The 15458-nt window shown below is 39.6% G+C and overlaps 1 protein-coding gene across 2 annotated transcripts; it reads left to right on the plus strand.

Annotated features, from left to right (window-relative positions):
* Positions 1-2598: 2598 nt before the first annotated feature.
* Positions 2599-14565, plus strand: syn1 (synapsin I). 2 transcript variants are annotated; one of them, XM_033619906.2, is made up of 14 exons: positions 2599-2825; positions 3111-3564; positions 4580-4637; positions 5872-5963; positions 6133-6289; positions 6405-6494; positions 7025-7087; positions 7191-7333; positions 7429-7503; positions 7602-7704; positions 7973-8104; positions 9348-9417; positions 9573-10107; positions 11363-14565. In XM_033619906.2, the coding sequence occupies exons 2-14, from the start codon at positions 3245-3247 to the stop codon at positions 11388-11390; spliced, it is 1866 nt and encodes a 621-aa protein (XP_033475797.1). In that variant the 5' UTR covers positions 2599-2825; positions 3111-3244; the 3' UTR covers positions 11391-14565. The 2 variants fall into 2 exon arrangements, with proteins under 2 accessions (XP_033475797.1, XP_033475796.1); XM_033619905.2 differs by having other exon boundaries at positions 2620-2825; positions 11325-14565.
* Positions 14566-15458: the final 893 nt, after the last annotated feature.

A 15458-nucleotide genomic window follows, 5' to 3' on the forward strand; every position in this document is an offset into this window, starting at 1 on the left:
AAGTGGTGATGATAATTGATCCGCAACTTCCAAGAGCTTTCTGGCCTGTGGGAGGGGTGGTTAGGGTGTTTCCAGGGCCAGACAGAATGGTGTGGTCAGCAGAGATTCATGTTTAGAACCGGCTGTACACATGACCAGCTGTGTGGCTTGTGCCACTAGAGGAGGCCCTTGACACCAGTGAGGATTAGTCATCAGGCCTTTTTGTGGAATAAATATGCATGCTACATATTTGGGGCAGCTGTAAAAACAGGCCCAGAAATAATAAGCAGCAGAAATATGACAGGCAATTATAACATCATAGCCAAAGAGTATTGTGGGACTTTTTTTCCATTAGGCAGATGTACAGGCAACGTGGACCCGGATTTTCAGACTCCTAATTGCACTCTGTGTCATCATTCTGTAGATTTTGCGTTCATGTGCGTCTAATAAAGTAAGTGCAGAATCATTATTCCCCTGTCATAGTTTGGTGGGTAAAGTGTGCCTTTTCACCTCATTTTCATATTCATGTACAATTTATGCTGCATTCCAGTTTTAGCTCTTGATAATTCATGCGGTCTTGGAGCAATCTGTAATACTGATTGTATAACCAATTTCTCCCGCAGTCTCCTTTGTATAATTGTAGGAATAAGTGATATAAGTGTCTGCATATTTTTAGTTTCCCTGTTGTTAGCGTGCTCCTTTCGTGAGATTAATTGTTTATTTGATAATGGGGCAGTTCAGAGTCTGTAGAGTCTGTTTTGGAGGGTGAGACTTGAGCTCTGTGCGAAGTTATAGTAGATTTCGCCACTAGAGGGCGCGCTTTAAGGAGAATTAGATTTACTTCACTGTTTAATATTCATTGGTGCTATCTCACAGCATTAACTGCTGCTTATTGCATTTAAATATTATGTCAGTGTGTCTGTTTGATTATGACAACCTCTGTAAATGTTTAAGCCTTTGTTGTTAAGGTTGAACTGAGTAAGATGGTTTATTCACTTATAAATATGTATAATCTTAAGGAAATAAGAGTGCTCAAATGCAATCTGACCGATGCACCGGGGCAAATAAGAATCAGATATTACAGTCCAACATCCTCCCTTCACAACACTCCCCGGGGGTCTGTGTTTATCGCTGACTCTGGGTGTCACCAACAGATGGCGCATCTCTCACTGACTCTGCTGAAAATCCAAAGTACCACACTGTGTAAGTGGCCAGAAAGGCAGGCAGTAAGTGTGTCACTGCTGCATTATTGAACACAACAGGATGCAGTATCACATCAACACCCATAAGCACCCCACGAAGTCAACAGCATGCTCATGTCTGACAGTGAGCGACGCCCCTGTCACCCTGCTCTCATCAGCACCACCATCATATCCCAACACAGAGCTGCGTCAAGTCACACAAACACAGGCTGAACAGTACCGGAAGTGTAATCATACTCCCTTACATTAAAACAATAGCAAGACATTTGAGTGATTTCAGCTGCCACGTCTTCAAATACGTTCATTTAGGGATGCAATTTATAATAATTTTAATTTAATATTTTCTTATTTTACGACTTCAAGGTGACTTGTTCAAAGTGCTTCTTTTGTACAACTAATATGCCACAAACCCATAAACTTCAATTAAACATAAAGAGGCAAAAAATAGATTTCAGATCGCCACTTAAAGACAATAGGTAAACTTTGAGGTCCTCAGGCAGAGGTCTTTTGTATGTTCCAGAGCTCCTGCTGAAAACTAAAGGCTACATTGCGTTTGCTTACTTTATCGAAGAGCCTTTGTTGATTTTTCTTGAGCTTTTAGTTGATTTAAAATGTCTTTTATTTCCTCAGTTTTTATATATCCCAAATTTTTTATCAGTTCTTTTTAAAACTGTTGTTTTCATGTCTTGTCTGTTTTAATTTTTGACATGTAAAGCACTTGGTTGTTTTGAAAATCGCTTTATAAATAAAGATTACTATTTATAAATGAAGATTATTATTATATTGCTGTATCGTACACTTATCCGTATATCTATCATTATATAATCCTACTATGTCATATATATATACTTAAAATGGTCTGTGTACATGTACTTTTATGTTCATATCCTACACACTTCCCTGTGCATTTTACTACTGTGCGATATTCAACCACTGACTGTACAATAATATTTATATTTTTCCTGTAAGAAATACTACACTACATACAGTAGTAGGACATACAATATCTGCAGGTCTTTAAGTGTAAAAGTGTATATATTGTGTTAAACTATCTAATTTGTATTTTTGTAGTATTTTTATCCTTAATTATCACACAGTCACTTTTTTCTTGCTTCTCTTGACCTGCTGTGACGTGGTAATTTCCCAGTGTGGAATTAATAAAGTCTTATCTTATCTTATCTTATCTCGTGATAATATAAAAATGTACTTTGATTTGCAATAGAGAAATAAATCTCCCTCCTTGCAATTAAACCTAGGCCTATTACTATTAATAATGTATGAGACTAAATATCAGTTGGGCTGTCAAGATGAACTTAAAACAAAAACCTCGTCATTGTGCATTTATTGTGAAAGCAAGGCCCGGAAGTCGTGTCCTGCACTTTATCAACCTTGACTATCTTGCAGACTCCTTTCCCTCAGGATGACTGGGAGTGACGCAGGGCAGACGGAAAAAACTAGGGCTTGAGGGTAAGGACGGGGAGAACGGCGGTGATGCAGGAAGGACTGTAGCTTTTATTTCACAGGTTTAAGCCCGATGCACGGCCTGCCCGCCTGCACAGAGGACATGACAGTCACCTATATGTAGATAATAATTAGGCATCATCACCTCATCCTTGGGGCGGATCAGTTTGGATACACTCCCAGGTAGGCTTTCATCATGTCTTGTTATGACAGTTACTACTAATCAGGCTACAACAGTGTTTGCTCTGATAGGTGGGTCTATTAGCAAAATGCATCAGATACATTTGGAAATAACTGATTTGGTTTGAGTCAGTCCTGCGGACCCTTATTTTCTCAGCTGTTATTGTGATGCTGTGTGTTTGCTTTACCTGAGCTAATTCCTTAAGCTACACAGTCACGATCCCTTTACTTGTGTGATCAGATATTAAAAATCTGCACCTAATTAATACCACATTGTTTCCTCTCTAGGAATCATTGATCCCCGTCTCTGCACATGGAAAAGTAGCCTAGTCATTCCGTTTTCTTACTGAACACCAAGTTGTAAGTCGCATCCAGTTGGAGGATATTTGGACCCCTTTCCGTCATTTTAACAAGTCTCCATCATGAACTACCTGCGTCGACGACTCTCGGACAGCAATTTCATGTCCAACCTGCCCAATGGCTACATGACCGATCTCCAACGCCCCGACCCGCCGCAGCAAAGCCCCGCAGTGTCGCCCGGACCGACGGAGAGGCGCCAGTCCGCCAGCCAGCCGCAGCAGCAGCCTGCAGGTGGAGGCTCCAGCTTCTTCTCATCCATATCTAATGCTGTCAAACAGACCACAGCTGCTGCGGCTGCCACCTTATCCGAGGCAGCTGATAGAGCAGGAGTCACCAGCAGTGCCAAGATCCTCCTGGTTATCGATGACCAGCAAACCGACTGGTAAGAGTAGTGCGCATTGCCAGCGCGGTGCCTCGTCTAGACAAAAATGTGTGCCAGACCGTGGGTTGCAGTGGCCCTAACATCTAGAAGGTCATATGATTCATCCAGTGCTGTGAGGTATATCACGTGTGAAGGCCGGTGGCTTGTTGCTCAGACCTGAAACACCCCGCAGATGTGTTTGTGTACTGATAGTGCCATGGCAAAAAAGCGCAAATGACTGAAGGAAGAGAAGCCATTTTCATTTGGCGAGCTATTGCTCGTGTCGAAATAATCTTGCAATATTAGGCCAGTGTACTGGGTATGGGCTAATGCCACCATGATGATGAAGGTATTTTCAAGTCAAGTGGGTGTAGGAGCATATTGAGCAGGAGAAAAATGCATGCATATGGTTAGTCAAGGCTCCTCACCAGTATACATTATGCATGCTCATTGGAGCTTTGCGCACAAGGCAGAGGTGATAAAACACTGTGCTCTTGTCTCAAGATGACACCCTTGGTGATAATAAACTATGTAGATCTGTGCATCAAAACATCAAAACCCTACAGTACAGAGGCCCTTTGGTTCCCCTGCTCTATCACAGCAGTCAGGAGATGTGGATATTTATACTTAATAAGGTGCATGTAAAATGCATAGACCAATATTTATGCCCTTATGTGCACCAGGTAGGTTATGATAATGTTACTTAATGTAGCTGTACTTTTTGTTTATGCTGCATAGTGCCTTCTAAACAGCTGAACCGCCTGATCCTCATGCTTATCCAGCAGTTGCAGCATTAAAAATATGCAGCACTGCCACTAATAGATTGCTGTATCTGTGGCAAAATAGCATTTTGTTCCCTTGATGTCGTCTTATTTTATGTATCTGACACTCACTCTTTCATTTTCCAGAAATATTCTGTGTTTTGAAATGTTGCTGCAGAAAATGTCAGCTGTCAATTACAGGAGACATTTGCAAAATGAAATTCATGTTTCGTGTCTGGATACAAATTGGATTCAAATCCTCATTTCACGTGCAGGGTAAAGGTCTTCAGAGGAAGAAAGGTCCACGGTGAATTTGACATCAAGGTGGAACAGGTAGGTTTTACACATGCAACTATTTGCTTTATTCTGTGTTAGTGTATATCTTTACTCCCCACAAGGAGGACAGGGAACATGTAAAATAAAGACGACAGTGATTCGACTAGTTAAAAATAAACCAGCCCAGCTTTACTGAGTATTGTGACCAGACTGTGGACCTCAGTTGAAGGGATGTTGCATCAGTCTTTCAGACTGTGCTGTGTGTCACTTCTGTTTGTGTTTTGTTAGAAAATAAAATTGTGTCTGATCTATTCATGTGAAGAACTGGTAACTGAAGAAGTAGGGTTATTTTCCTCTGTCGCTGAAGGCATTGCATTATTTTAGGACAAGTTGATTGTTTTAGCTGTTATCCATGGAAAATGTCCCTCTGCCCATATTATGCATCCTTTGTCCTCACTTTGATCCTGTTTTGGTTTTCACATTTTTATTTTCTGAGGCACTGTCACCTCTAAGTCCTTTGGTGAATCATTCCGTTGGGTAAATCTTACTAATATGTCAACTTGCATTTTAGGTGCACTGATCAGCAACAGGCTTGATACTAACATCCAATGATTCATGGTTTCTTCAGTCAATAACAGATGAATCATCTAGTACAATGGGAGCTATTACTGCGTTCACAGAGAGCCTTTAGAATGATAAATGTCCCAGGGTCCAGTTTACTACTGAGTGAGTATTGATATGAGAGGGAGATGCTGCATTCATTATCACGCTGAAGTGTGCTCTGTTGACACCTGATTAAGAGAAACACTTTGCCTCCACAAAGCCAGACTGACTAATGCAAATTTTTAAGTGTAATCGCTTATATAGATGAATCAGTTGTTTGTTTTGTTTAACAACTCACCAATAGTCAATCTGGTAAATTTGTGAACCATAATGTGTAGCCTCTTAAGAATATTTATTAATACAGTATGTGTAGGTGGTTAGTTTTGCTGTAATGCACCCAGCAGCACTTTGAGGACACCCTGAAAGTTTTTAGATCTTTTCCGCTGCCTGAGGCATTTTCCTAGCCTTCTATTTTTGTCTCTCTACTTCAAGTTGCGCTGTCGTTTCCATTATTTCCCCTGTGGCCTCTTAACAGGTAGAACACACTTCAGATAAAGTCTGCCATCTTGTATGTGTATCCTGTTCAACCTGGCTCATGTAGAATATGTGGTTATTCCCATCCTCTTGCTATAATCAGGATACTAGTGTTTTGTATGGTGTTCAATTGACCTTGATGTTGTCCTTTTAGGCAGAATTCTCTGAAATCAGTCTGGTGGTCAATTCCATGGGCACCTACAATGTGGACATTGATGCAGTCAGAAGTGGGCATAAGGTTACTAAGTAAGTACTCTGCAAAGTATTTCTAGTTATTAAGCTTGCAGTGCTGCTGCAAATTTGAGGTTATGTTGAAGTTTGCTCAAATTCCTTTATAACCTGAATGACATGGCCTCATAACTGCTCAGTTTGTTTTGCAATCTGTTTAATATTTTGCTAATGTCCTCTGTCACAGATCCTTTAAGCCAGACTTTGTGCTGATCAGACAGCATGCCTTCAGCATGGACAAGAATGGAGACCACCGGAACATAGTGATTGGTCTGCAGTATGCTGGACTGCCAAGTGTCAACACTTTGCACTCTGTCTATAATTTCTGTGACAAGCCATGGGTGGTAAGTTTTATTCAGTTAGTTAATTTGAAAACATATTGCACATTAAATGTATCTGAATAGATACATCATTTTTTGGTTACAAATGATCCGTCCTGAATATTTGTGTCTATTTTAGTTCGCTCAGATGTCTAGACTCTTCAAGCAACTGGGCCCAGAGGAGTTCCCACTGATAGAGCAGGTTTACTATCCAAACCACAAGGAAATGGTGAGTCCATTGCCATCTGCTCTCCTTGTCTCTCTCTGTCTCCCCTCCCCCTTCCCACTTGTGCTGATGGGTATGTGTTACTGCTAAACCCCTAAAGAGTCACAAACAGGTCATCCCTCTGCACGGGTCACATATTAGGAAGGTAATTCACTTCCATGTCAATATTCCATCTCATGTAGCAGCTGAATCCAATCTAATTTTCTGGGGAGTGTCCTGTTTTCTTCGTTCTGGGTAGAGGCAGAGTTTTTGATTATTCGTCTGCCAAGTCTGTGACAGTACAGTTACACTGAGTCTGTTGCTGCAGAGCAATCATCTCCACCCCTGCAGTCACAGGCTGACAGTATTGGGCTGGTTTTCAAGCCATCAATATGAATCAGAGTCTCTTGCAGAAAAAAGAGAAGGGGTGCTGTGTGTCACTTCTGTTTGATTGAAATGCATTTAAAATGTGTTTTTTAATAATTAGAGTACCATGATGAATTCATTTATAAGAAATCTGAGTAATTGATAATGTGATAATGCTCTTGTTACAGATTACCTCCCCTCGGTTTCCTGTAGTGGTAAAGATGGGCCATGCTCACTCAGGAATGGGAAAGGTAGTACTGGAGTGCCCAAGGGTTAATACAATTCAGTGTAAACACAGTATTTCTGGGACCAATATATGCTAGTATATTTATATTTTGACCTTTGCTACTCTAGGTGAAAGTGGACAATCAATATGATTTTCAAGATATTGCCAGTGTTGTGGCACTGACCAAGACTTACGCCACATCTGAGCCCTTCATTGATGCCAAGTATGATGTCCGCATCCAGAAGATTGGCAACAATTACAAAGCTTACATGTGAGTTTCAGACTACTACCAAAGAGCTGACACATCAGTATATGTTTAAAACAAATGAAAATTGTTAAATATAGAATTCATTTCTAAACGAACAGGAGAACATCAATTTCTGGCAACTGGAAGACCAACACTGGCTCATCTATGCTTGAGCAGGTGGCCATGTCAGACAAGTAAGAGCTCATGAGTTATGATGAGAGATGATCATGAGATTGTAAATCCCATAATGTTTCACTGTACTATAAGAGCTCTGTTTATCACATTATTATAGGTACAGAATGTGGGTGGACTCTTGCTCTGACATTTTTGGAGGGTTGGATATCTGCGCTGTAGAGGCTCTACATGGTAAAGATGGCAAGGACTACATTATAGAGGTACTAGACGGCAGTATAATGATGTGATGATGATTGACTGTGTGTGTGTGTGTGTGTGTGTGTTTATATGTGGGGGTGGGAGGGGCGGGTTTTCAATATGTATGTACTATTTTTGTTTGTTTTTATTCTGTGAAGCACTTTGTGCTGCATTTTTAATGTATGAAAAGTGCTATACAAATAAAGTTTGATTGATTGATTGATTGATCAGGAAATCATATGTCTCTGACCTTAAGGGAAATCCATTAAAACCATCATATGTGGATTTTAGGTTGATGACTGTTCGATGCCACTGATTGGGGACCAGCAGGATGAGGATCGCATTCAGATTGCAGAGCTGGTGATTTCCAGGATGAACCTGGTTGTTCCTCGCACTACAAGCTCTTCCACAGCAGGGCAGCAGGTACAGTTGCTCTCAAACCAAAAAGTCTTTCTGGGGTCTTTTTTGACCCCAGTAATCTCCCACCTTTCTGTATTTTCCACACTTCTGTTGAAAAAATATGTCAAGTCAGGTCTGTTTTTACTTAGGCTGCACAGTTACACACAAGGTTTCTCATAATATCTTACAATAAAAGAAAGGACAGAAAATGCAGCTGGAACAGTAAGCATAAAACTTGAGTAAAGGGAAACAGCGATAACAGATGTACAATGCAAATTATATTAGTCTTAACAGATAATGAGTGAATACATAGTGAAATACATACATGTCCATGAGTATGTGGTGCCCATCCACACAAAGCTTTAAATATCAAAGCATAGGCCCTTCATTGCACAGTTAATAAGTGTAGGATTTGTGTTATATGGTTGACTATTTTGATATACTGAGAATTGTAGCATTACCATTTGGACCAATCTCAAGGCAACTGGTGGAACCATCTGTGCGAAGCCTTTGCATATGACAGCATGGTTAATACCGTGGACATGTTGCAAAAAAAAAAAAAAAGTTATGATTTTCAAAATGTTATTGATTCAAAGAATAGAAAGAGGTCAGAAATAACACTAATAATTTAACACTGACACTGAAATTGTAGCCATCAAAATGGCAATTTCTGAAAATAGATGTTTATGTCTGACCGGACTAACACTCAGCATGTGAGTCTTACAGTATTTTCGGGTTCATTGAGTGAGCTGACATAGTCTGAGGTATCAGACAAACTGTTTAACGAAAGACGTCAGGCTTAATAGGTGCATATAATTGAGTGTCATCAGCATAGAAGTGGATATTTCTGTCACATTTCTGGCCACAACATAAAAATGACTAGTAATGGGCCAAGCACTGATCCTTGGGGCACTGCAGACTTAATTGTAGAGATGAGGTGGTGTGATTGTAGACAATACAAGACATCATATACATGACAATGGACCTGAAGGGCCAGAAAGAGTCAAACATCCTGAACTGACATCATTTAGTACTACTGCAATGTTCCATGACTTTCTATGAAGCTGTGAACCCATACTTTTTATAGCAGAGGAGTCTCTAATATAATATAATTAGGCTTCTAGATGTCTATCTTGCAGTAGAATGTTTTTTTGAACAAATCAAGACAATAAATCTATTTTTCCACTAAATATACTTTTCTAGCTATTTTTTTCTTTCTTTGTTATCTGATAAACATTTGCCCTTTTAACTACTGTCTGTTTTGTAGAGAGCAGTGTCCCCTCAGCCTGTCTCACAGCCCAAAGTTCCACAGGCTCAACCGCGCCCCTCACCTCAGGGTAAGAACTTGATCTTTCATAATCACAAAACACTGGATTAAAAGATGCCATTTGATTTTGTTTATAAATCATTTATCTTTATTTTTAAGTCTGGAAAAGCAAGCATATTAAGAAAGCAATTGAATGTGATTGCTGCTTTTGTTTATCTCCTGTAGGTGGTCCGCAGCAAAGCCCCCCACCTCAGCAGCGCCCACAGCCTCAAGGCCAGCCTCCTGCACAGGCCCAGCAATCTGCTGTGAACCCTGCTGCCGGTGACCCCAGTGCCCAGGCTAAGGCTACCCAAGGACCTGCAGCCCAGCCACGGCCACCAGGTCAGGGAGCTTCTCAAGGCCAGAGACCTCCTTCTGGTCAGGGCTCTCCTCAACGAAGCCAAGGAGGTTCGCCTCAAGCTCAGAGGCAACAGTCTGTCACCCAGCAGCAGAAATCTGCAGGCCCTGGCCAGAAACCTCCGATAGGCCAACCACAGCAGAGGCCTGCCCAGCCCCCTAGGCAGCAGTCACAGGGAGGGGCGCAGCAACAGAGGGCTCCTGGACAACAAAGTCGTTCTGGAGGACCCACCACCCAGCAGCCCCGACCTGCTGCTCAAGGCCAGGGGGGCCCAGGCGGACGACCCCTGCTGCAGCAAAAGCCTCAGCCCCCACAAAAACCTAGCCAGGACACCCCGGCTATGGGCGGCTCTCCACAGCTAAAGTAAGTAATTGCATATGATAAATGATTTGGGATCAGTTCCCTCTCATTTTTCAAAACTGAACCTTAGAGCTGATCCTTTCTTATTTTTTGCCTGCACTGAGATATGCATGCCACATGGGAAATCTGTTCATGCTCTTTATTGACAAACAATCCACTTGAATGTGCATGATTTATCGATTCTTACATTTTCAGTCCTTTGGCAACAGTTTCACAAAACATAACATTTCAGATTGTCCTCAGACAACAGCAAGCTGGCTTGCAGTTGTTCACCATATTGAATCTACCACATCTGTCACAATGCATATTCTCGGACAAAGGTTACCAAAGTCTCTAAATCCTACTTTCAAATGAGTTTTCTCATATATAAAAATGTAAACAACTATTAATACAGCGTATTACTCCGTATTATTCAGCTTTTAGAAGTAGTTTATTTTTTTCATTTATGACATAGAAATAACAATTTTGTCTCTTGATTTTAATATTTCTTGATAAAACAAATAAGATATAAAATCTTATTGCCATATGTAAAGTAATTTCAACTGAATCTTCCTCTGATACACATTCAGTCACAAAATTAAAGTGAGACAGCATATTTGATAACCATAAGGAACATACAGTATTTCATTAATGTTTATATAATATAATCAAAATAATAGCCTGTTGTAATACTGTACAGATTTGTGTTTTCAAAAAAGACAAACTAAACTCAAAAATAGGCTCGTTACTACTACTGACAACTTACAGTGCTCATTCTGATCTGAAGCTATCACAGCTGTGCAATGTATACTTACATTTTATCTGTATTTGAGAATTTACCTGCAAAACAGTCTGTATGATTGTTCAATACATACAGAGGCTAGGTTTTATGCACAGACAATTCACATAATCTTAATTTTGGATTATATTAATCAGATTGCATTGTGCTTTCTTGTCTTGAAATGGAGACATAAAACACTTGTCCTCAATCCCTGATTTAAAAAAAGAACAAACATGCATCTCTGCATCCTGTAAAGTCATTCACTATTCATATCATATTTGAGATGATAAGGGGATACTGAATGACCATAGAGAAGGAATGCGCTTTTATCATCTTTTACTGAGCCTTTTCTCTCCTGTCTCTCTGTCTTGCCGTGCTCCAGTCTTTTCATTCCATGGGTTTGCTGCATGACTTTAATAGCCTCTTCCTCTCCTCTATTGCCATTTTCTTCTCTTTATAGCAAGTCCCAGTCTCTTACCAATACCTTCAACATTCCAGAAACCCCAGCGCCACGAGCCAGCCTTAGCCAGGACGAGGTGAAGGCTGAAACCATACGCAATCTACGCAAATCTTTTGCCAGTCTCTTCTCAGACTGAGACGGCATAAGCCCCCTTCCTCCTCCTCCTACTGACAGAAAGATGGACAGGCAAACTGAAGGACAGATTCCCCCAACCAACAAGGACCAACAGGATGCCGTCTCCAGTTCATGTACATTGACCCTGAAATGAAAATGTACACACTTGACACCCACTGCCTAAATACTTAAAACCTTTTCAAATGAACAAAAAGTAGAATACACAGAAAATTTAGGCACTGATATCTGAAACATTCCTTGCCTCGCCTCAAGCTTAAGTAAGTCATCTACTCATGGTGTCACACAAACAAAACACAAAAAAAAGCCTGTATATGCATGAGCACACACACAAAAGTTAGAAACAAAACAACAAAATATTGCTCCCACTTGTTTGTTGGTGCCGTAAAGTCATTGTGATCTTTATGTTCGAGTTGTGGTTGGTTAGCTGAACAACCAAATCAATTAAGGGACTGTACAAAAATTATTTGGGTGCAGAATCAAATATTTTATGTTATAAAAAAAGCAAGGCACTCCCCAGTGTTTTTCAATGTCTTAAAATAATATATTTATGGTAAACATAACAAAATAGTGAAAATATAGCCACTCTCTATTTTTGAATAAAGAGTTTGCGAAATAAACTGTTATTTTATCCCCTGCATATGGCAAAATGCTCCTTCATGGCACAAATGAAAACCACCTGTTTGATTTACTTACTATTTATCTATTTTTCCACAAGTAATCACACAAACATATGACATAAAAGAGAAAAGTGGGGTAAGAAAAAAAAATTAAACACCCTCAACTGATGTCTCAAAAAAGTCAGACAACCCTCCCTTTTGCAAAAATAAAAATAACAATAACCCCACTTTTTTTTACCCCCTCCACCCCTACTAATTTTTGTACAATCCCTAACTCAGCACAGCTGCACACACAGAATGTCCAGTGTTAGCTAATGCTAGATCTGTTCGAGCTGTTGACCGCTCATGGTGATGTCTTAGCTGCATGTCAACAGGAGGCAATGGTCGCATTTTCCAACCCCTGACATTGGCGCTTGTAACTGTGTCGTCACATGTAGTTGAATTAGTAGAGTAACCCAGTAGATGTTGTGAGGATGTTGTTGCTTCCACTTTTCCTCCCGTTTTTTGTCGCACAAGAGCAAACGCCCGAAAGCTCTCCACCTTGAACGCATGCCTTACACAGACAAGAACGTCAGATCAAATGGAGTTGTCTCAGGGATGTCCAATTGATTGTGACACTTGTATGTGGGTGAGGGTCTTCCATTACAGTTTTATCGTGGTTGTTTACTAATAATGAAGGAAGAGCATGCATTTTAATGAGGTAGAATGTTTCTATTATTTCAGATGCATTTGCACACAGAGTATACTGCAAAACTTATACTTGAATACAGTGACACTGACTGATGTATGAAGTCTATATTTTCAGGTTTATTCATCTGCCTCTTGACAAAGCAACAACTCGGTGTTCCCACCCTGGGGTGCTGCTGTGTCTGTGGTAGGTGCAGTACAGCAGGATACAGCGTAGGGTTTGCAACTGTTCAGGTACAGTTAGTGAAAAACTAGATTATTAACAGACACTTTCATTTCATAATCCCTTGATTTCAAAGAAATGGAATGAAAAAGCATCTGACTGTAAACCAGCCATGAAGTTAGTGGATGTACAGCAAGTTAGAGGATTATGTTAGGTTGATTTTAAGGTTCAGCAGTAGTCAATGCATTGTGATTTTGCACTTAAGTATCTCCAAACATGAGTCTGTATCATACAGTGCAGCAGACTTCCTGCTTCCATATATGCCTCCCGGTTTTCAACGGGTTCATAGTCTGTAAGAAGAGGTTATACAGTAAAGAAATAATGTAAAGGTATAGGAATGTCAACTGTGGGATGCACCCCTGCAGTAGGTAGTAGTAGAACTCCTCCCTCGCACTGACAACCCTTTCTTTGATCACTACGGAAAAACTATTCTGTTTCCAGGCACTAACAATGTCTTCCAGAAGGAGTGCTTTCCATTCGAATGTCGACGTAGTTATGGCAATATCATGCTTTTTAGAGATGGCCCAATAGCCAAAAGTATAAAGGAGTCCTGGTTCCCCTGCAGAGTCTTCATGCAGCCTGTGTTTTGTGTAGCCACAGTGACCCCTTGTGCTCAATGGTGCATAAATGTGTGAATGTTGTTCTGTAACTGGTCAAACCAAATAGATGTGTTGTACAGAGCTCTGAGTGATGCAGATTGTCACATTTATCCCCAGCTGCTATTTGTGCTTGTTGATATTATGTGTGTCTCTCAACTTTTTTTTATTTTTTTACTTTGTGCTTTTTAGTTTCAATTATTTTCTACATGCTTCTTTGTTTCTATTAAGGCAGGACTATGTGGGGCTTGTATGTTTATGCATTAGTGATTCAGGGCTTCATTTTTAAATTTTACAGTGACTCAGTGTCAGTACATTACTGTCAGATTTATCGTGGCACAGCCTAACGCCAAGAGAATCAGTAAGAGCAGCTTTGTGTAATTGTTACACTGAGTGTGTAATTTATGAAAATGAGCCATCACAATTAGCATGGATGGTTAACTTTGAAAAATGTCATACTGTCACTCAGAGGCCTGCTGGCCATATTAAGACATACCATTTGCCACAGCACTTCCTGAGACTGACAGGACGAGCTGTGACACCAATGCAAAGACGTAGATTTACACGTTTATGTTTTTGATATTCACACATTTCTTTTGAAAATGTTTACATTATTTATAGTGGATATATCTGACTGTGAATGTACATTTTTTTCCTTTGTTACAGCTTGGTTTTATTGTTTTCTAAATGCATTGTATAATCATTGTGAAAAGATTAAATCCTTACAAATCTGAGTGGAACTGATTATCAGTCGATGCCTGCCAGATTCAAAAACGTACATCATAAATGTAAGTGCAAGAATCAAAAAGCTGAGTTTTTTTGTTAATCAAAAAATAAGATACTGCATACTGTAAATCATGGTGGATTATTGAATTAAATGTAAAAAAAATATTTGATGTTATATGCAATGTAGCTATATTATGTGAAAATGAGTATGTTATTAAAACATGCACATGTCTAATAAAGTCTATGACCAATAATAACTGTTGTATTTGTTATTGACTGAATACAGAACAGTGTTAACGCTCAGTCTTTTGGGTTTAAGTTTCAGTTAATCATGCTGTCCAACTTGGAAGAAAGATTCCTCTTCTGTCGTCCTTTTTTTTCCCCAATGTCGAGGGTTAGAGGATAGAAATTGTTTTTGGCATACATATCAAGAAATTTAAAAAATTATTTTGACCTTGGAATAGCATGTTATACAGGTGGGAACTGTGTTTGATGTGCTCATGTCTCTATTTGACAGTGTTTAGTTAACAGGTTATTCTGCTATTAGTATTGTGCATAGTAGTAAGAAAAAAATATCTAAAATGTGAGGTCAGGAAGAAGCTGAAAAAAGTCTCTAAATCTTGTAAACATCTCTAAAGCAATAAAACATGCTATCAGATGTATGTTGCAAACTGTAAACTAAGCACACTTTGCTCAGTTGAACAGTGTTCTGCAGTAGTTGTAATAGCAGTCATACTAATGTGACCACAAGGTGGTGTGGGCCTGCAGTCTGACTATGAGAGCCTACAATTCTGCACAAGATTAATCAGGTTACATAATTCATTTTACACTTGTGTAATGAGTATACCTTTTTATGTCCCCACTGTTTGATCAGAGCTATTCATTACATTACATTATTTGGCAAATGCTTTTATCAAAGCAACTTACAGTATGTGCATTCAAATCTCATAGGAGCATGAGGTAAATAGTAAAACTAGAAGTGCATCCCTCTCAAAAACTCAATAAACACATGCTCGCTGCTATATTCCAACTGAATAGGATCTTAATTTTGTTTTAGAAATTAAATTTCTTATTGGAGTTTTGTCTTCTTTTGTGTTAAAATGCAAAGAGGTCTCATTATTGTGTCTTCTGAGACATATATTTTACATGA

Source organism: Epinephelus lanceolatus, chromosome 9, assembly GCF_041903045.1.
Source record: "Epinephelus lanceolatus isolate andai-2023 chromosome 9, ASM4190304v1, whole genome shotgun sequence".
Taxonomy (NCBI): domain Eukaryota; kingdom Metazoa; phylum Chordata; class Actinopteri; order Perciformes; family Serranidae; genus Epinephelus; species Epinephelus lanceolatus.